Here is a 21,545-nt window from a genome sequence, read left to right as displayed (position 1 = left end):
CTTCCAGGCATGAGTTAATTACTTTCTGGGCTCATCTGGAACAATTCTCCCTAAAGCCAAAAGCCCAAAATAGTCCAGCCGGGCTTTTGATCAGATGGGAAGCATTTGTGCATGACAAGAAACTCTTGCCTCAAAGAGTTACAGCCAGGAGAGAACAATATGAGCACAGGTCTCACCGTCTCAGATGGGGAGGATTTCATAACGGTGCCTGCAGAGCTTCAGTGCAAAGGGCGTGCATCTACCTTAGCCGAAACTGGCTTTCTTATTAAAATCCTGTCCATTTCAGTCACGTAAAATAGTTCACAAGTATGCATTCGGTTCACTAACAATGAAGAGTTAACCCTTACTTGATTAGAAGTCCTTAAAGATTGAGTTTATTATTCACAATAATCAGAAAAGGCTGCCTCTCTAAAGAACGAGATGAGAATGGAAAAAATATTTCCCTCTCTTTCCGTCTTGGAAGGCTCAGCTCTCACATCCTGCCACCTTTGTGTAACCTTTCCCAGTCATTTCAGCCAGGACTGTTCTTTCCTTTTTCTAACTGTGTATACTCGCTATCAGATCATATGCAGTTTTTACATGGATTCATACAAAGCTTTGGACTGTTCTCTTTTACCTATCTATGAGTCTGTGTGGGTGTTTGTCTCTCTAAAAAAAGCATCCGTTGACATGTCAGCAGGGACTGTGTTACAAATTCTTTTCCTTTCCTCACTGTGCCAGTCAAAGCATGATGTCACCGGTAGGCATTTCCAAGAATATCTGCTCAGTCAAAACCTGATCTTTATTTCCGGTTTAATAAAGCAATGAGGATGACCAAACATGGGATACGCTATAAAACCTACATCTTCAGAGGTCTTAGAATACATTCTTCTCATTCCACGGATGGTTTGCTCTTTGCTATAACCCCACCTATATCAACCATGTAGAGAAAATTACTGATAGAGAACCAAAACACATTTTTCTTTTCTTCTGCTATCAATTACCTATAATCAAACTACACTGCTGAGGGCTGATCAGATACTGAGAGTGATGTGACCACATGTCTCTTTCAAAATGCAAGATAACCTCTGCCCTAAGGCGCTGATCAACACAGTTAATGCCAAGTAGCTACTCACCAAGCTGAGAAAAGTTGAATCTTGTTCCGGAGGGAGAAGTTACACTGGAGCCAGAGGAGAAAGGAGAGTTGGCGGCAGTGTCCTGCAGGCCTCCTGCAGAGTGCGACCGTAACCATTCTTTTGCGTCTTCTTGTGTGCGAAGCTGGGAGGTGGGGGTGTACCTGGACAGACAGAAAGCAGGCTGGGATTAACTACGAACAGCGCTTATGAAAATGAGCTCTCTGGAGCTGACGATAAACATATAAAAAGAAAATATACATCCAAAGATGACGTTTGAAAAATCAGATCGCTACACATTCCCGAAACTCACAAAGTTCCTCAAAACCTTTTTTGCCACTTGGCTGTCTTTGGGGGAAAACTGCAATTCCTTTCAGTTTTAAGGGAACTACATAAAGGGAACAAGATGGGTAAACGCTCAAAAGAGCCGTCCCTGGGCGTATCTGTAACATGTTGATTCATGACGGTGTCATTTCAAAGCCTCCACCTTGACAGGACTGAAGCAACAAAACAAGCTGCTGTCAGAGCTCTGAGGAAGTTTTAATTAGATAGCTCATGGCACCTGCATTCTGGAGCGCAAGTAAGTGGCCATGAATCATAGAGTATCAGAAACCAGACACGTAAAGGAAGGTATGAGGAGACCGACGCTGACAGTAGTTACTAGAATCTGGCAGAAACCAGTCTTCACAAAAGGAACCCCAAATCACTGGGTCTCACACAGGGGAGGGTCTTCAGAAGTCACGTGGTCCACCTCATCATTAATTCTGAAATGTATTTGGTAATGATTTATTGAACGTCTCCAACGTGCCAGGTGCCTTCATAGACATTATCTTACTGAAGCCTCGGATTCTCCCAGCAACACAGATGCTATTATTCCTGTTTTACATTCAGGGAAGGTGACGGCCTGCCTTGAATCACGTGCCGAGATTTCAATCCATATTTGTCTGATTCCCAAATCCATTATGGATGCTGCCTGTGGGCTCTTCTCATTATGCCCACAGGCAGCATCTCGAATGTCTAAAGTGCCCCAGTGGCCAGAGTACTTTGGACTTATAAACAGATTACCGTGGGGTTACTACTGATTACGTAAATAGAGGGATCCTCTTGACTTAGGACAAGGAGTTGTCAGTGTGTTGGTATGGGATGTGTGTGTGTACGGAGTGGGTGAACTAGAAAGGGAGTCACAGTGAGAGGGAACATAAACACGATTCTTCCTTAATGTTTTTACTATAGTTGGACTTTCTAGGTCCCATCAATTGCCTGAGGATTCCCTGTCACTTACCTCTATTCTGAATTTTTTTAAAAACAGATTTTAAAAGCCAGAGCTACATAATTTTCACAGAATAGATCTGCTCCAGAAATATACACATTAGCATTACGAAATGCTGATGTTCGAAGACGTGAGCTTCCTCTGGGAGCGATGCTGGGGCATCAAGGTCAAACTCACGTGAAGAGTGGATATGATTTAAGCATTAGCCTGAGTGCCGACAAGCATGACGAAAACTGTTAAGTACAAAAGGCCTTGCCAACTCCCCCTTCGAAGGCCACCGTGCTGAACTTCCTCCCTCGGGAGGTCTGTTGGGGGCTTTTTCAATACTTTTATTCTTAGATTTTTAGATTTGGCCTTACTCGGAACTCCTGTTGAAAGGAAGCATTGATACCTACCTCCCATTACTGGTCAAAACGCTCTCAGCCTTAAGAACTGCTGGTTATTAACTACAGACATACATGACAGCAACGAAACATTTCATTCCAAGTCCCGTGTTTTGCGAAAGCACTTACTGCTCGGTGCAGGGTGAAGCCAATGCTACAAAGAACGAGGTGTTTAGAGAGCGGGAGAAATGACAGCTGTAACCGTGTGACATTAAGGTCACGGGGCAGGCGTTAGGACTGAAGTTCTTCTGGTTGGCAAAGTGAGGTGGATGGCGTGAGCAATGGTGACTTATAGCATCTTGTTTCACCAGGACCAGCGCCAAAAACGAGCCATCACTTACAGTGAATGAAAGGACATTCGCTCTTGGAAAGAAAGTCTTTACTTTCTTTACATCAAAAAAAATGAACACACCCATGTCTTGCTGGGCATTGAAAATTGACCCGATTTTCGATTAGAATATTCAGACAAGTGCAAAGCGCCTGTCCTTAGCAACTTTCTATGGGCCAGAAAGTTAAAAATCTTCAAATTGGGTGGGGGTGGGGGGGGAATATTTCTCTCCTTTGCTCTGTGTCCTGGCTGACAAATCAACATGCTACAAGTCATATCCTTTCTCTTGGAAGACAGCCCGTGAATGGAATGGTCATGGCAAAGTGATCAGCGATTAAACCCACTGGCCCCAGAAGTAGCGGTAACTGCTCTCCGGGCTTGCTCAGGGTTGGTTGTCATGAGATGGTTTGACCACAGTAAGCCTGAAAGAGCACAGCCTCTGCTCAAGCAAAGAAGCCGACACATGGAGAGATGAGAACGAGAGGGTGGCGAGGGGAGCCGTCATCCAAAGGGTCCTGCTGTGGTGGCCAAAGCGGGGACCCCCAGCCCAGCCCGAGCCCCACCAGCCATGGGAGAGCCACACAGCCAAGCCCCAGAGCCACACCAGATGGCATGGATGCAAGGAGAAAACACAGATACCTGAGTCCTTTTTTAGGCAAAGTGTTCCTATCAAGGTGCGGGTCACTGTAGGAAAGTTAAAACAAACATAAGAACCTCAGAGAAGCACAGGGAAAGCAGGCCACATGAGGGGGGAAAGGCTAAGGAGGAGCCAAGAGACCTGGAGGAAGAGACTCACTTCACCAGGGAGCGGTCCTCTGCATGCAACACATCCACAGCCACGGGAACAGAGGAAACCCAGGCCTGCGTTCACACCCAGCATCCTCCAACCCCGTCCCCAGGAGGCCTGAGCCACTCGGCACCAGCTGCTCCTCCTTTTCCGCGGGTTCAAAGCCAAACTCAGGAGCTGCCCCCATCTGGAAGCAGAGCCCATGCCCTCCGCGGCAGACAGAGATGCCAGGCTCCCCGCACCCCTAACCACTCTGGCCCACCACCAAATGCCACTGGCGATGACTTCAAGTGAGAGAAGGGACTTGCTGGAGAGTTTCAAGAGGCCAGCAGTCTGCATATTTGGAATTCATCTGTAACAAGTGAATTCCAGGTCCCTCTCAGTTTTCGAGGCTCTCATTGGGCGTAGCTAGGAGCTGAGCCCTGGGCAGAGTTGGGGCACGTTACGACCTGCTGGCTGATAAAGTCACAGCATTTGGATTTCCAAAGAGCTAGGTTTAAAGGCTTGGTCTATGAGTCTGACAAAAGCAACGTTTTCGCTGTTAAAGGGGTGAAGAGGGTTTTCATTAATTTTTTTTCCCCCTAGCGTGAAACAACATCTGCTCATTGTGTTTGGCCAAGCCATGGCTTCCCCACAAACTCAAGGTCAAGGTCCATCTCTGAGGCCCACCCTCAGGGCATCTGGGGGCCAGCAACACTCCACATAGTCTTCTTACTGTTACAGAAAACGGGCACACAGAACACAACAGCCTGCGAGACACAGAGCCAAACTGCAGCAAAGGCCTTTGAGAGGGCAAACAGCCAGCTGCGTTGGGGAGCAGGGGTGGGGGAGACAAAGGTGCGGGCCGCAGAGCCGCATGGTGGGTGGTAGGTCACTTCTGGGCTTGGAGGGGGAGGGGAGAGAGGAGAAAGGGCAGGAAGCTGGGAAGCAGGAGCATGCCACGGGGAGGCTGAGATGCCAGTGAGAGCTTCTGCCGCCCCTCGCCAGCTGGCAGGTTTGAGGTTCCTTCCCAAGCTGGGAGAGGAGGGGCCCGCCCCGCTCCACCTCTTCCTGAGCTTTGTGGGCAGCGGAACAGACCCTCACAGGCATGTCTGGGGGGTCACAGAGCACACCGGGGCCACGAACACAAGCGGAAGCCGCAAGCCAACAGCCTCACACAAGACATCTGGCTTGACACAGGGGGACAGAGAAAGCTAGAGGCTCGGTGGCGTCCCCGGCCTACAACGTCATTACCTGTCCTGTTTCCTGGGCAGAGTACTTCTGCAGAACTTAGGGCTAGCGGCAGGGGAAGAGAGAGGGCTAGAAGGCCAGGCAGGTGGAAAACAAGAGAAGGAGCATTAGATTGGGAGGAGGGGGTGGGGTTATTATACGCAACAACTAGAACATTCTTCTCATTTCCAGTGCTGATACTGCCTTTCTTCTCCATGTGGAGAAAATGGACATGTATCACTACGGCAGTGAGATTCAGAGCTTTGAGGACAATTCTGGTTTCTTGATCTCCTATCACTCTGGCCTGCGGCCCTTCAAGTAGGAGGGTGTCTGCCCCGAGGACCAGCATATGGACTCAGCTGCTTAAGGAACACCCCACCACACGCTCTGCGGCTACAGCTTGGACCTGCTTGGACCACACAATTACAAGGGGCAGGGAAAGAGGCAGTTGATGAACAAACAATAAAATGGAAGGACTTCGAAGGCGGAATGCCCTTTCAAAAGGCAGCATGAAATCTGCCCCCAAGAGACTTCCAGCAGCTCCATGCGCTGAGAAAAACCACAGTGAAAAAGTTAACAGGAAGCAGAGCCTGGCTTAATCCATCCCAAACTGGCTTCCCTCTGGAGAGACGATCAGAAAGAGAGAAATCTCCCAGCAAAGGTGAGTTAACACTTGGGCTTCCTGACATAATCTCTGGACTCTTGGAAGGGCGTCTTTCGGGGAGATAAAGGCAGCCAAACGCACAGCACCAACCTTTCCGACAGTGTGGTCTTCACACTGTTGGTTCTGACAAAGGGGGTCAGGGCGTCATCCTTAGAGGCGGCAATGAGGCCGGTGGAGGAGTTGTGACTCAGCGCCCCTCCGCTGCCCAGGGAGATGTCAATGGACTCGCAACTGGTGTGGAGGCTGCTGACCGACTGGAAGCCCAGGCTGTCCTTGCTAACGGCCGAGGAGCTGCTGGCGTGGGTGCCCCACGTGAGGCTGTTGGAGGGGCCCGAGTGGGCGGAGCCGGGGCTGGAGGCCAGGGGGGACTGGGTGCTGTCTGCGTTCTTACTGTAGAGAGGGCTGCTGCCGCCGCTGCTCAGGACGCCGCTGCCCGAGGGGGACTCTAAGTTACCTTGCTGGCTCAGGGTGGCATGAGGGTTGGAGATGACCACCGAGTTTTTCATGTTTTCGGCTGTGGCGATGGGCACTTGCTTGGTAGGCTTCCCACCAAAGAGTCTGCGAAGAGACAAAGGGTTGCACGGGTTGAACACCCAAAGCCCAGGGGCGTCGGCCCATCAGAGGAGGGCGGGGCATGGGAGCTAGTGAGAGTCCCTGGGGAGGGAGGCGCGGTCCTTTCTACAGCTCAGGGCGCTCCCCTGGGAAAGGCTGCCACACACACACAGCGGGCCAGGGCACTGGTGGAGCAAAGGCTCCACCTTCAAGTTCTAGGCTGCTGCTGAGACCCTGGATCTACCTGAGCCAAAGGGAGACGGGGAGTAATTTTCTACCGGCCTATCCCTCGCTGGTCCAACATCTTGCTTTCCTTTCTTTCCATAAATAGAGTAACTAGAAAACTGCCCTTGCCCAGGAAACATCTCAAGGGAAAAGAGCTGCCTTAATCACCTTTGTATCCATGACCCCAGGCACAAAGCAGGCACTCCGTTTATGACAGTTCAGCTCCAAAGGATTTGGTTTCTTTGATCTCATAAGCAAACACGTAGAATCAAGAACAGGAGGCTAGATCTGGAGGCGGCCTGGGCAATGTATCCTCTCAGGTGTATTCTCACATGAAAGCCCAGCCTGAAAGATGTGTCTTTTAGGGCCAGAGAGCTAGTGCTGTCCAGTGATACACACAAACCTTGTGGGATTCACAAGATGTTCGACCAGACACGCTGGGTGCGAACTGTGTCTCTGTGATAGACACACAGTAATGCCATTGCACGTCATCTCCCCCACTGCTCATGACCACAAATGTGCTGTCAGAACGCAGGGAATGGCACAGACACTCCCCTCTTCCATTGGCAGAGGGTTCTCTGCTAGGATGGAGAAACTGTCTTAAAGTCAAAGGACAGTACATGCTCTAGAAATGTAACGGCTTTATTCTATCCACTAAAACTGTCATGGAACAGGTATCTCCGAAAAGAGACAATACTACTACATGCTATGATAGGCAGGTTGCCCTTCACCCAGCTAGTCAAAGTGGTGTGAGTTTGACCTCCAACCTCTCCAAACAGTTGTTACAAATCCCAATTGTTGTAAAAATCAATAAACACATAATCAACCCTCCCTACAATGTCTGGTGACAGAAGAGGAACACTTTTTGCCTGGTGACAGAGAAAGAACTATCTTGTTGCAGAACCTTGGCTTTAGGGTGCTTACATACTTCCAGTGTCAGGGACCTCATTACTTTATACTCCAAAGGCTAACTGGCTCCATTGCCAAGCACTTCCAATTGTTACAAAACCAAAATCTAACCCACCTTCTTCCAACTTTTATGCCTTGCTCCTAATCCTGCTATGTGTAACTACACAGAAAAAGCCCAGTCCTTTGTCTGTTAGTCCTTCAAACCATTTGAAGAGAGCTATCACACTTCACCTAAGATTCCTCTTCTTCATACTAATGCACAACGAGAGCATTCAGAACACCTTAACAATTTAGGAAAGATGTAATTGCTAGGAATGGGCTGAAAGGTGCTCAATTCACAGCCTAAGAAGCTGCATGCATTTTCAAGTATTCTATTACACTAGCCTAAGGGTCTAGTAAAATGCCTTTGTAGTTACTAAAGGAAATCTATAATACCAAAGAGTGAATATTACATATAATACTTGAGGCAAGAAGCAGAGAAAATTTTCATTTACAAGGCAACCTGTTAAAACAACAAAGAGCAGCCCAATAGGACTTTTCCCTGAAAAAATAATCATTACTGAAATTCTAATAATCAAGTCTAGACAAAGAACAGTGAACTGCTGCATTATACCTTTCATGTGGAATGCTTCTTCTGAAGGCTTTGCAAACATTCCCATTCATCCCCAAATATGTACATGTGCACATAATTTTTATTTTTTCACTGCTAAGTTTTCTATCCTTGGACTTACTCTTTCTTATGACAAGAAATTTCCTGAAAAGGTAGGATGAACTCTGCTCTATGCAGCTGCAGTTTTAAAGTGGTCCAGTGGATATTATAATGAGATACTATGGAGAGGCAAAAGTTGTATAAACTGAAAGGAAACTGTTTTTAAAAAGTGAATAATTGGGGCTTCCCTGGTGGCGCAGTGGTTGAGAATCTGCCTGCCAATGCAGGGGACACGGGTTCGAGCCCTGGTCTGGGAAGATCCCACATGCCACGGAGCAGCTGGGCCCGTGAGCCACAATTACTGAGCCTGCGCGTCTGGAGCCTGTGCTCCGCAACAAGAGAGGCCGCGATGGTGGGAGGCCCGCGCACCGCGATGAAGAGTGGTCCCCACTTGCCGCAACTAGAGAAAGCCCTCGCACGGAAACGAAGACTCAACACAGTCATAAATAAATAAATAAATAAATAAATAACGAACATGAATTTCTTTAAAAAAAAAAAAGTGAATAATCAATTTTAAGGTACAAATTTCCACCCGTTGTGGAAATGAAGGAAAATGCCTTTTTCAGGTAATAGGAAATCAAATTCTCTTTTTCAGAAACGCTTCTGCTTTGAGTTGCTTTTTCTTTCTTTGTTTTTTTTTTAAAGGAAGCTAAAATTTCAGGCACTAATTTGGAATTATGCATGCAGTATAAAAAAGTATGTGGGGGATATTGGACTATTTGGGGAAAAGGTCTGGCCATTATGCCACTGTCTGGCATAATGATGAGGAATCTGAGCCACAGATTAAAAACAAAACTGTTTCCCTTGAGCTCCCCATCCAGATCTAAGGGAGTATTAGGATCTCGTCTTCGATGGTAGCTAACTTTTACTGAGTACTTACTATGGGCCAGATGTAGCTACATAGATTAATGGACACAAGAACCCGTAGGTAGGTATCATCATCCCCATTTTACAGATGAGGAAACGGAGGCAGAAGTATTAAGAGAGGTTACATGGTGGCTAATTAAGGTGGACCTAGGATTCAAACCCAGGATGATTGATTCCAGAGGCTTATGTTTTTCATGCCAACATGGGAAAATAATCAGTTGACTGCAGAATTGCTGGCAGCATCCGACCAAACAGCTTTACCCAAGGACTGAAGTGGAGAAAACCAGAGGTGGCTTCAGCTAAGAAAACAGGAAGTTATTAATCCAGGATGCCACTCCACGTATTCCAGTTCCGCTCAGTGCCATTTACCCACTTACCTGCGGAGCGTGGGAGAGGCCACATCAGGGTACTTGGCCCCTGGCTGGAGAGTGGCCTGAGCCGCACTAGACACAGGCTGGGCTGCCGGGTTCACCTTCACCGAGTTACAGGAAGCCACGCTCTCGTTGTCGGATGAGATGCCTTTCTCCTTATCGGTCTGGTTGACCAGACCTGGCAGAGAGCTGCCCAGGGCTGTCTTGGAAGGCTCCCTCAGCTTGGGCACCGGCAGGCCTGCTGACTTGCTACTGATGTTGGAATCTATGCTGCTGGTACTAGACCTGTTCCCAGCCCCATTCCGGCTGGTGGATTTACTGGGCCTTGGCAGACTCCGGTACTGTAAATTTGTCCGGGAGCTGAGAGACAGATACCCATCATCCTGATTCTGAGCCCCATCCATGCTTGTCTTCCGACCGGTGGACCGACCGACAAGTGCGGACGACTTTGGGATTTTGCCCAGCGTGGCTGACCTGCTGGTGACAGTGGCCCCACTGGCTGTGATCATGGCCAAACCAGCGGCAGAGCCACTCTGCTTCTTGAACCCAAAGCTGTTGGCATTGGCAGTGGCCGTCCTGGAGCTGCCGGGGAGGGGTTTCTTGGATTCATCACCGCTGCTGCGGCCAGCATCTGACGGGGAGCGCTTCACCTGGGAGGCTTTGGGAGACAGCCTTCCTTTCTCAGACACCTTTGCATCATCTGTTTTGCCTAAGAGAGAAATCAGAAAGGTTAGCCTGCACACCAAGAAGCCAGCTCCGCCAGCTCAGACTGTTTAAAATTCTCCCCTCCTCCAAAGAACTAGTTCGCTTTCTCCTGGGGGAAAGCAGTCCCCTTGGGAGACAGAGGAAAGAGCTTTTTGTGAAGATAATCGTGTCTACAACTGTCACCATGAGCCTTTTAGGAGATGTCAATGGTTTTCCTCATTCGCAAAGCAGTCTAAATTTACCCAGAATAAAGCAAAGCCAGCCAATCACTGATACGTCTGGGAAAGAGATCTTGTGTTTTATTGACCATTCTCCCTCTGTCCATTGAAAAGCTGTCCCTATCATTTTCAACGGGTACCCCACCTTCCTGCAAAAACACTGCCCTTGTTTACATACATCCTTAAATCATGGACAACATCAATTCAACACACCAACAGCTCCTACCCTTGTGCTCTTGAATAGCCTTCACTGGGTATGTCAGCTCTCACCCAGCTTAAACCAATTCAACGTGTCTCGGCAGTTGAACCATCTTCAGAATTTAAGAGGCTCTCATGCTTACATATTTCCACTTGGAGAAAGGTAAGGATGTGAACCTTTCTGAAAGCTGGCTATGAGCAGGGTCTAAACCCTAAGAAGAAACACCTGTGCATTTTATAGGGATTTAAAAAGTATCATCAAGCCCTCGCTAGAGTGACTGCGGTTCAGGTTTTGAAAATGACAAGGGCCCACGCATGCCTCTGACTCACCAGTTCCTGGGGTCTTGAGCGTGCCTGCCGGGGCAGCCGGCTTCGTCCTCGGCATGGTGATGCCCACCTGAGCTGTCATGCCTCGCCGCCACGAGCCTGTCTGAGAGATGACGGGGTTCTTCTTGCCCGACGTGCTTTTGTCCGACTCGTCAGACACATCAGAAGGATTCCGCCTCCACTTCGACCCCGGCTCCATCTTTATGCCACTGTCTGACCCTCCGTCTGACTTCTTGACATCGTCGCCGGACCACAGGGAATTCCTCTCCACCTGTGAGTGTTTCTCAGCGTCGGTCTGCGAAGGAGACCCTCTGAATCAGTCCTTCTCAAACCCCAGGCTAGACAGCCCCTCACCCCAGAGCAAAAATGCCCACGCACTGGACAAGTTAAGGGAAAAATAACAGAGGACTACTTGAAAACGTTTGGGCCTTTGTACTCTGGTTATCTTGTTAGGAAGCCTGATTTGTTGGGTCCAAGGAAAGTAAAGCATACGAATATGTCCTAAAAGGGAGTGAGGGAGGAGAGTAAAAAGAGCCAGAGGAGAAAGAGGGACAGAGCCCCATGGAGGAGGACCAGTGGACGGAGCTGTGACAAGAATTCAGCCACCAGCTCCGCCACTTGGCGACGCGCCTCCTCTAGCTCCGGCAGCCTGAGCTCTATCCAGCTCACGGCCTCCCAGCCCATCTCCCTTTGTTCTGCCAGCTCCCGATCACTCCGCTGGCAGCCAGATCTCTGGATCTAGCACAGCGCCACAGTCTAACACACCGAGAGCGAGCGAGAGAGGGCGGCTGCTAGTTCCCCTCGCATCAGGGAGAGAGAGGGGCTGAGAGGAAGCAAAGCCTCAAAAGCCGCTTCCCTCCCCACCACACCACGCTAAAAGCCAGAGGGTGCCTGCTCCCACCCCAGCTCCATTCATATGCCGCTGCTTGCTCCTCTTGTGGGATTTTGGGCAGACAAGGGATATAATTAGCCAGCTTTCTTTGGAAGAGGCCTGACCTGCTGGCCACGGAGCCCAGGAGGGGACAGAAGTGTGATGGTTAATCATTTGCTGCAGTTAAAAGCCATAACTCGCTCACCAGAAAGCTTTGGGGGCCTCCCTAGGGGCTGGGGCCAGTCTGAGGAGATTTCAGCAGGGAGAAGCAGTGCAGTGAATGGGGAAGGGTGGTCAGCAACACTTTAGGGCGGCTCCCCTGCGATACAGGTCCCGTATTTGCTGTACTTAACTACCAAGAGGGCAGCATCAGCAAGGTAGGAAGTCAAAATGACCCCCTGGCAAGAATCTGGCCTGATGCTTGTCACTCGAGATTAGTACCGATGGCTTCCTGCATGGAATACGCTGGCTGAGTGGGAGCAAAGGTACATACAGACAAGCAGCCCAAGTTCAATCGCCTCTCTAGCGCCACCACAGCCTCCCCCCTCTCCCTCAGCCACCTCACGGGTGCCTTCAGTTGTTTGGTCATTCCTCAAACATTTCCACGAGGTACTAGGCATAGAGAGAGGAGGAGGACAGAAACACTCCTGGGCTGCAAGAAGCTCATCGTTCAGCTGCGGCAAAGGACGGAGACAGAGGCGTCCCCACAGCAGGCACGCAATCAGGCTTGGTGAGGACATGAGCACATCGGTCGGCGAACACATGCTTCTCGAGCTACAGCACACTTTAACAAAACGACCTCATCCGATCCCGACCGCTATCTGGTCAAGGAGGGTGAGCAGGTAAGTAGAACTGCCTTCATCTCAGTTTTACAGATAAGTGGAAACTCACGGTACTTGCTCCATGTCCCAACTACACCAGTCCGTGTTCCTCCCTCTAAACCTCCCGGTGTATTCATTCAACCAGAATTTCCTCCATGCCTGTGGTTTGCTGGGCACTATGGTGAGTCTGAGGATCTGTGAGTAAGATTGGTTCCCATCCCTTCTGAAGTTTACAGTCCAGTGAAAGAGGCAGGGATTGGAAATATAAGACAAATAAATGGAAAAGGACAAGGAGTCTGAGACAGAATTACAGGCAGTGATGTAATTTAGATTATGATGATGGGGGTAAGGGACAGTGGTCTGGTAAGGCCTTTTTGAAGAAGTGTCCTAAAGGATGAGCAGAAACTTACCGAGAGAAGAGTTTAGGGAAGAGCAGGCCAGGTAGAGGTAAGAGTGTGTGCAAAGGCCCTGAGGCAGAAAATATCTTGGCTTTGGAAACATTCACTCAACAATTATTTACCCGGTACCGCTGTGTGCCAAGCAAGCTTTTGGGTACTGGGAATACTACAATGAATGAGAACAAAATATCAATACAAATCATTAACCTCCTGGAGCTTATGTTCAAGTACATTCTAACACATCCGTTTACACTCTAAGAGGTACTGAAAACTTAGCACATACCACATCCTGGGGTACTGCATTAATTATTCTTTTAATGTTCCTATACCTTATTTTTCCTGATCAAATTATAGTGATGCTAATAGTTGGAGCAGTAACAATTAAAATTTACTAAGCATTTACTATGTGCTAGGCACTGGGCTAAAGTGCTTTATATGTACCATTTAACTTAATCTTCACCAGAAACCTATGAGGAAGTTATAGTTCGTAGTCTCAATTTTACATGAGAACACTGAGGCACAGAGTGGAAAAGAAAATTGCCCAAGATCACACAGTGTAAGGATTCCGGGGAGCCTAAGTGCGGAGCCCATATTTTAGCCATCATGCCATGCTGCCTTCCTGGAGGACAAGTCCAAGGACTTGAAGATGCTGCATGTCCAGGGGCACCTAACGTAATACCTACACCCAGTAGATTCTCCTTCCATCCTGGCTGGCTGGTGGTTCCCCAATTCCAATTCTGGAGCAGTTCCAGCCTAGCCTCTGGGTGGGACCTCCAGAACTGATTCCACCCCAGTGGCAGAGAGAGTGCACACATCCATGGTCTGGGACTACAATTGAATCCCCCTCTGGAGAAAACAATCATCCAACCATCACAGCCCCACAATGTGGTCCAGGGTGGCCGGCTTCCCAGCTGCTCTCGGCACAGCGGCCTCTGCCCCAGGACATTATACTGGCTGTGAGTTCACATCTCCTTCGCAAACCCCTGCTGAGCTGTGTGTCAGATCGTGTGGTGGCACCAGGAGGGATTAAAAGATGAAGAAGGGCCAGCCTCTCTGCTCCCAGAGCTTACAACAGGAGGGCCAGCAGGACGGCCACATGGGATGTACAAAGAGCTGCACCCTCCCCTTTGCCAGCTGTTCCCATCTCAAGTGGTACCTCCTTTCTGTGGATTTTCCTACTGCCCCTACCTGCAAGCCCACTTACTCATTCAGCATCCAAGAGGGAAGGCAGGGAAATGGCCACACTCAAGGAGGAAGAGGGCCTGGAAGATGGGAGAGTTCTACCCTGAGGGCCCAGGTTCCCCAGAGACTGAAGAGGGGAGGCCAGTCTTCTGAGAGCGAGAGGATGGAACCAAGGCGCTGAGGAGCGAGGAGGTGCAGCCGTGGGGCGGGAGGTGGAGGGAAGAGCATGGGCTTGGGGTCGGACAGACTCGAGGTCAAGTACTAGGTGCTGCAACTGCCTCCTGTGCTGTGTGTGACCCTGAAGGAAGTGGCTGAGCTTCTTTGAGATTGTTACCTTGTGCGTGAAACAAGGGTGATAACAGACAGGTGTCTCAGAGAGCTGACGGTGGGCGTAATGAGCTCAATGTGGAGGGACTCAATTTTAACAGTGGCTCTTTTGTCATCAACTGTCCCCCCTCTGAAAATCTCCGGCACTTTAGCATTTAATCTATTTCTGCCTTGCATTAAGGTGAACAGGGTACTTGTCTTTTGTGCTCTTAGGCCACAAGCCTCTAAGAAGCCAGAGACACTGCCCTCTTCAAGCCCACACCATCCCCTGCAGATTGAGATGCTACACTGGCTAACGTTGGAGTCCCAGTAATAACAGAAATGAGGATCGGCGTCAGCATCATCACCTGCCGCCTTTCTTACTGGGCACTGGGTGCCTCCGCACACATTATTAGCTCATCTAATCCTCTCAACTTGCACTTTTATCCGTATTTGACAGACAAGGAAAGCACAGGTGTGAAGAGGAAAGGTAACTTGCCTCAAGTCAGGAGCAGCAGGACCCAGCAGGTGGCAGAAGGGGTGCCCCACCCACACCCCAGCCAAACCCTATCCTTACGTCCAGACCATCATTCAGAGAGCATCCAGAGAGCTCCAGGATTACTCAGGGTCACACAGGACAGGAACCCTTGCCACAGAATTCAGAATTTTGTTTCCTTCAGTAGCAAAAAGTAAACTCACATGGAATTACCATTTTTTCCCCTTGTATATTTTTTTAAAATTTCAAAGGCAGTGAAAATGAGAGGAATCTTGACATATGCCTTTTTTTGTACCTTGGCACCTGGAATGGAACCTTCCACAGACTGAGAGAAAATGCTGAGTCACAAGGACAGGAAGAGATAGATGAAAGGGATGTGGGGAAGTGATGTTCATGTGTGAAAGTCTTCTGCCACCAACACACTGTCCTAAAAACAAAATGCTGCAAAACATAAGATGAAATGCTCTGACACTACAGAGAAAGGACATGAATAACAGTCAACTTTTGGTTCCTGACATGAATGGAGGAGAAAAGCAGAGGGATAGGTAATATAGAGGAAGGAAGGAAGGAAGGACAGGGAAAAAGGAAATGGAAAGGAAAGGAAAGAAACTATACGAACTGTCTGAGCACCTATTGAGGATTAGGCTCTGAGGGAATTCCCTGGAGGTCCGGTGGTTAGGACTCAGCGCTTTCAACTGCCGAGGGTCGGGGTTCAACCCCTGGTCGGGGAACTAAGATCCCGTAAGCAGAGTGGCACAGCCAGAAAAAAAAAAAAAGAAAAAGAAAAAACGAATTAGGCTCATTTATCTGAAAGCATGTTCAGATAAAGAATGTCCATATCGCTCTCACACTCACACTTCAAGATAAGCCTAGTTACCGTGATTTTATGTAATCACGGGGAGGCAGAGGCTTGGAGAGGTTGAGCTTATCCAAGGATGCCACAGAGCTAGGAGCTCAACCCTGACTTCAAAGGCCGTACCTTTTTCCTGACACTGCAGCCAGACTCACCGGCTCTCCTGGAGAAAGTTGGTCAAGAGGCTGTCAGACCCCAGGCAGGGAGATGCTTTGCCCAGCACACTGAGAAGCAGTGAGCAGAGGCCGATGCTGGGTATCTGGGCACGGGTGCCCCATCGAAGACCCTCCCCGTGCTCCTCAACGTCCTTGAGGAAACAGTCACTCACAGACAAAGGTGACTTCCATCCCCCAAGGATCGCTCCTCTGTTACCGGCTGCCGCCTCTCTCAAGCAGCTAAACGAGGCTGTTCCTTAGGATTCCAGACGATAGCTCCCCTGTTCCTTAGATGTACTTCCTTTTGGCTGGTCTTCAGAGGCTTTTCAAATATGAAAACTTAGGCAGGCAACCAACCTGTCCTCAACCTGCTTTCCCAGTGGACACACTGGGCTACTTCTTCCTGCCTTTCCATGCCTCGCCTGGGATGCTTTGTGCTGCCCATTTGTCCAGGGAAACCCATGTGTGATGGGAACCTGAATGAGCCCTGGGGAGGATGGCACTGTACACCTTCCCGCTGCCTGACACTGCTCCGAGAGGTGTAATGGCCCTTAGCCTTCCTCAGAGTGCTACAGGGGAGGAGGGGAGAAGGCTGCAATTTATGTGGATTCAGATACCTGGAGATGCTCCCTGGACAGGAACAAAGGGATGCCAAAGAAACCATCTCAGCAGGAATCTTTGTAACTATGGGTGCAAGTCTACATTTATTTTATTCCAAGACCTACTTGCTTAATTTTTATTTAAATATTTTAAACTCAGGTAGTTGTAGAGCAAAAAAACAACCCAATAAATAGTAAACTCTTTACAACCCTTGACATTATCTTTCTGATCTTGGTCAAAAGACATGCTTGTGTAATATTCTTGAAGCTTTTCTGATGTGACATTTGCTAGATGAAAGCAAAGAGCTGGTCAAGGAGGAGGGGGGGCCTTGACATTAACCAAATTCAAATGTATCATTTGTAAATCCCAGACGTTTACTCTGTATCAATGTGGAAAACAGATTCTAACTCCAGGTTTGTGGGAAGGGAACAAAGACAAGGAGACTGTTCCAACAGTGTTTTGTTGGCTCAGTGAGCATTTTAGGAGCAAGCTTCTTCCTACCTTGCAAGTAAACAAGAGAGAAACCTACTGATTTACAGATCTCTCTCTCCTCTCTGTCTCCGTCTGTCTCTCCTTCTCTCTTAGTTCCCCAGCTCCGTATCTAAGAACTGTCTAGAAGCTTCGTTGTTGTTACTTTGAAATTAAAATGAGTCTCAGAAAAAAACAAAAATTAGTGTCCACAAGGAAAGGAAAACGGTGGATATCTTTTTTTTTGGCTGTGCCCCGCGACATGCAGGATCTTAGTTCCCCGACCAGGGATTGAACCTGGGCCACGGCAGTGAAAGTACCGAGTCCTAACCATTGTACTGCCAGGGAAGTCCCGGAAACTGTGGCTATTATAACATTTGGCAAGTGGTAGGGACACAGTCTGGCTGGGTGCTTCTAACTTGTGTCTAATAACTAATTAAACAGTGATCAGTTGGTGGTGTGGCTTAGGTTTTTTTGGGTTGTTTTTAATTAACTTTTTTAAAATTGAGGTATAACATTCTTATACTGAATGTACAATCTTAAGTATATAATTGGAAGAAATTTTCTGAAATTAACGTACATAACTACCCCTCAGATCAAGATATGGCACATTATCAGTACCCCCCAAATCTCTGGGCTCCCTTCATTTGGGTAGCTTTTTTTCCCTTAACCGCCACAACCCACCCTTGTTTGCCAATGATAATTAGAAATTCAGGCTAAAAAGGAAAACTCAAGAAGTCATAGGCAATCCCAGAGGCAACACCTAATAGATTTCATCAGGCAGTCTGTGTTTACATTTCTGTGGTACAGAATTAATCCCACACTCTGACACATCCTTCATTTAGCCCCGTCCTCAAAGAAAAAGACACCTTTGAAAGCAAAGAGATTCCCAAAGCAGTTCCTATCTGTCCAGAGTGAGAAAGCGGAGAAAGGAAGCGGATATGAAAGGAAGGGAGTGAAAGAAGGGGCTGTGTCAGCTCTGCCCTCAAAAGGTCCCTCTGGGAGGCTCCGTCCCCATCAGACCTTCACAGGGGTTCACCCGAGGCAGCGGGCCCCACTGGTGGGAGGGACTCATCATGAAAAGGATTGCAGTCCGTACATGCCAGTGCCACTGTGGTTGACCAGTCCTCGTGCCGATCTGTCCCAGCGTGGGGACTGGTGGTGAGGATGGCACCTCGCTTGTCCGCTGGTAAAATGGGCTTATTAGAACCAACCCCTCTGACCACTAAGGGATTCTATGAGGGGGAGCAAACACAGCTGCGCAAAACTGCTTTGGAAGCACTGCATCTGAAACACTAAACCAGAGGGTTTAAAGCAGGGGTTGGAAACTCAAGTGCCTCGGGACAGGCAGGTACTTGAAGGGTGTAGCTGGTTGGCACACAGTGGCGTGGGCGCCCTGTCCAAAGGCGGGGACACCTGGACATCAGTTGGTCGTGGAGAATATAGACACAGGGAAGCAATATCTTCTGATTTTTCAAGAGAAACCAGAAGCTCACTATCATGTGAAATGATGAACTTGAAGAAACTTGACACGCAATCCCATTTAAAAGAAGAGTGATATTGTGGGCCAAATACAATACACTGGCAGGAGGATATGACCCACAGATCTGTTGGGACGTACTGGTCTTCCAGCCCAGGCTTCTTAACTTTGTTCCCACCCCAGCACTCTCGAGGGATCAGACAAATGCCAGGGACACGCACTCCAGACTAAGAACAACGGCCAGTTGAGTCCAACGTTCTCTTTTTTTTTTTTTTTTAAACAAATAGATGATGAAACTGAGGTCCGGGAAGGAAACAGGATTTGCCAAGGCCACCACAGTGAGAGCGGTGAGTCTCCCCACTCCCGTTTAGTGTACCCCGATACTGGACCCCCCCCTTCTCCCTGCAGGTAGAGGACAGAGTCAAGACATAAGAGCACAGGCATCAAGCAGGAGGTCGGGCCTCATCTCACGGACCTGGAGATTCTGCGCAACCCAAACAGCCCCCTTGGCCCACAAGCCCAAGGCTCTCTGCTGGCAGGGGCCTTGGGAGGGGCCCTGCTCCTTACCTGGACATCCAGGCTCTTACGCGAGGAGGCAGGCGTGTTGGCATAGGAGCCGATGGAGGAGCTGGTGATGTCATCCGTGCTGAGGTTGTCTATGGTGTCGCTGATACCGCTGCTGACGGAGCTGCTGTCATCCCAGCTGCCAAGACAAACACAGCCTGAGCACTGAGACCTCACACTGCGCCAGCTCAGCAGCGTCTGACGATACAGACAAGTGTGTACCATCCCCGCAGGCTCCGGTGTCACAAAGCCCCAGACAGAGCTCCTTTGCCTCTGATGTGACTCATCTTCAAGGGTGCCATCCATCCGTTTCGCCTGGCAGCTGGGTGAAGTGGCTGATGTGTACCTTCCCCCGAAGGGTGGGCACCTCCCTGAGCAGACGTGGCTAGACACCTACACCCTGCCTACCCCATCCTCAGCTTCATCTCGGGAACTTCAGAAAGGCCAAGGGCTACCTGCCAGGCCTAGAGCCAGTGGAGGAGCAGTGGGTTTGGGGGCTGGAGCTGAAAGCGGGGCAGAGAGAGAGACAGCAGTGGCACCTCCCTGGGGCTCAGAGCGGGAGAAAGAACTGCTATGTGAATTCCCTGGACTCCACTCCTGGAGCAAAAAAGCCAAGGGAAGGAAAGTGCAAAAGTCAGCAAAACCCACCAACTCCATTGGCAGTTCTAATTCTAATAATATCCCAGGATGCATCGAAAATAGAGTCCATTTCTCAACCCTCAACTCCATCGAGACCATTGTCCCCCACCATTCAAGTCAAATCTCCAAGCAATAATTCTTCTTTTTTTCTTCTGCCTTGCCTCCTGCTTCCCAACACCAAGACATTCAGTCCACCCCCGGGTCCGCCCTCCTCTGCTTGCAGAATCTCTCCCAGTGTGCACGGCCCTCCCCACCCCTGCGCCCTGTGGTTCCAGCTGCTTAGCTCTGCCTAGGTGACTGCCAACAGGCCGGCTGCGCTCCGTGCTCCTCGTCTGCTCCCAGACCATCTATTCTCCCCACGGCAGCCAGAATGATCTTTGTGAAACAGAAATCAGATCTATTGCTCCACTGCTTCAGACCCTCCAGTGGCTTCTCAGGGACCCAAACTCTGTACTCTGGCCCTCAAGACCCTGTGATCCAGCCTCCCCGTCCAGTCCTGTCTTGGGCCCCCCTCCATCGCTCACTGGCTCTGGGTGTTCGTGTTCAAGGCTTTGCATTTACTGTACCTCTTCTTGGTCACCTGTCCCTTCTTCCTTCTCCCTTGAAGAGTCACCTCCCCAGAAAGGCCTTCCCTGATTCTTCTATCTGCAGTGCCACCTCCACCCCCCGCCCGGCCAGCATCAAGCCGGTTGCATTTTCTCATTTGTTTGGTTGCAGGGTGGCAGATACACAGCAGGTGCTCAATAAATACTTGCTGATTTAGACACATGGGAGTGGGAAGTTGAGGAGGCTATAAAGTAAGCTTCCAGCATCAGTGTAACACTGCTCTACTTGATCGAGTGACAAAAGGTAAGTATTATTGTTTTTCTATTGTACAGGTGGAGAAACTGAGGCTTAGAAAGGTAAGACGCCTTGCACAAGGTCAGACTGTAAGAGGTGGAGCAGGACCTGCATCCAGCTGGCCCAGCTTCAGAGCCACCCTCTTTTTTTAAAATAAATTTATTTATTTATTTTTGGCTGCATTGGGTCTTCGTTGCTGCACGCGGGCTTTCTCTAGTTGGGCGAGCAGGGGCTGCTCTTCACTGCCGTGTGCGGGCTTCTCATTGCGGTGGCTTCTCTTGTTGCGGAGCATGGGCTCTAAGCGTGTGGGCTTCAGTAGTTGTGGCTCGCGGGCTCTAGAGCGCAGGCTCAGTAGTTGTGGTGCACGGGCTCTAGAGCACAAGCTCAGCAGTTGTGGCTCATGGGCTCTAGAGTGCAGGCTCTGTAGTTGTGGTGCAAGGGCTTAGTTGCTCCGTGGCATGTGGGATCTTCCTGGACCAGGGATCAAACCCGTGTCCCCTGCACTGGCAGGTGAATTCTTAACCACTGTGCCAACAGGGAAGTCCCAGAGCCACCCTCGTTACTGTGATGCCAGACGGCTCTCTATTACATCAATTTTCAGTGCACACGGGCATACGACACGGCCCACTTCCCCAGGAGGAAGCCCAGGTTCGGGAGGCTAGCATATCCCAGAGCAGGAGTGGCAGGGTCAGTATCTACACCCGGGGCCGTGTGATGATGAAGCATTGACTTAACCACGTTACTCCACCACTCAGCCCTCCACAGTGAGCTGTGCCTCACCGAAAGGCCTGCACAGCGGCAGCCTGATGCCTCAGAAACGCCAGTGTCAGAACAATTCCACTCCTGGGTATACATCCGAAAAAGCAAAAACACTAATTCGAAAAGATACATGCATCCCAATGTTCACAGCAGCATTGTTTATAATTGTCAAGATAAGGAAGCAACCTAAGTGTCCATCAACAGATGAATGGATAAAGATGTGGTATGTACATACAATGGAATATTACTCAGTCATAAAAAAGAATGAAATTTTGCAAT

At 49.3% G+C, this 21,545-nt stretch overlaps 1 protein-coding gene across 7 annotated transcripts in view; it reads right to left on the bottom strand.

Annotated features, from left to right (window-relative positions):
- The window catches only part of NAV2 (neuron navigator 2), a 746,877-nt gene that overhangs the window by 55,640 nt on the left and 669,692 nt on the right, over window positions 1-21,545 (bottom strand). For 5 of the 7 annotated variants that reach the window (XR_011075520.1, XM_068556818.1, XM_068556813.1 and 2 more), the window contains 7 exons: window positions 19,032-19,167; window positions 10,838-11,129; window positions 9,393-10,095; window positions 5,844-6,311; window positions 5,114-5,179; window positions 3,733-3,777; window positions 1,116-1,276 (listed from right to left, as the gene is read on the bottom strand). Coding sequence is in view for 6 of the 7 variants with exons in the window: in XM_068556818.1 (XP_068412919.1) it covers window positions 1,116-1,276; window positions 3,733-3,777; window positions 5,114-5,179; window positions 5,844-6,311; window positions 9,393-10,095; window positions 10,838-11,129; window positions 19,032-19,167 (1,871 nt within the window). In the remaining variant the exon portion in view is untranslated. The remainder of the gene's footprint in view (window positions 1-1,115; window positions 1,277-3,732; window positions 3,778-5,113; window positions 5,180-5,843; window positions 6,312-9,392; window positions 10,096-10,837; window positions 11,130-19,031; window positions 19,168-21,545) is intronic. The other 2 variants (XM_068556815.1, XM_068556816.1) reach the window with 2 other exon arrangements.

Source organism: Eschrichtius robustus, chromosome 11, assembly GCF_028021215.1.
Source record: "Eschrichtius robustus isolate mEscRob2 chromosome 11, mEscRob2.pri, whole genome shotgun sequence".
NCBI classification, from domain to species: Eukaryota; Metazoa; Chordata; class Mammalia; order Artiodactyla; family Eschrichtiidae; genus Eschrichtius; species Eschrichtius robustus.
Note: the sequence above shows the minus strand (reverse complement) of the source record. Positions and strands in the feature narration are given on the sequence as shown.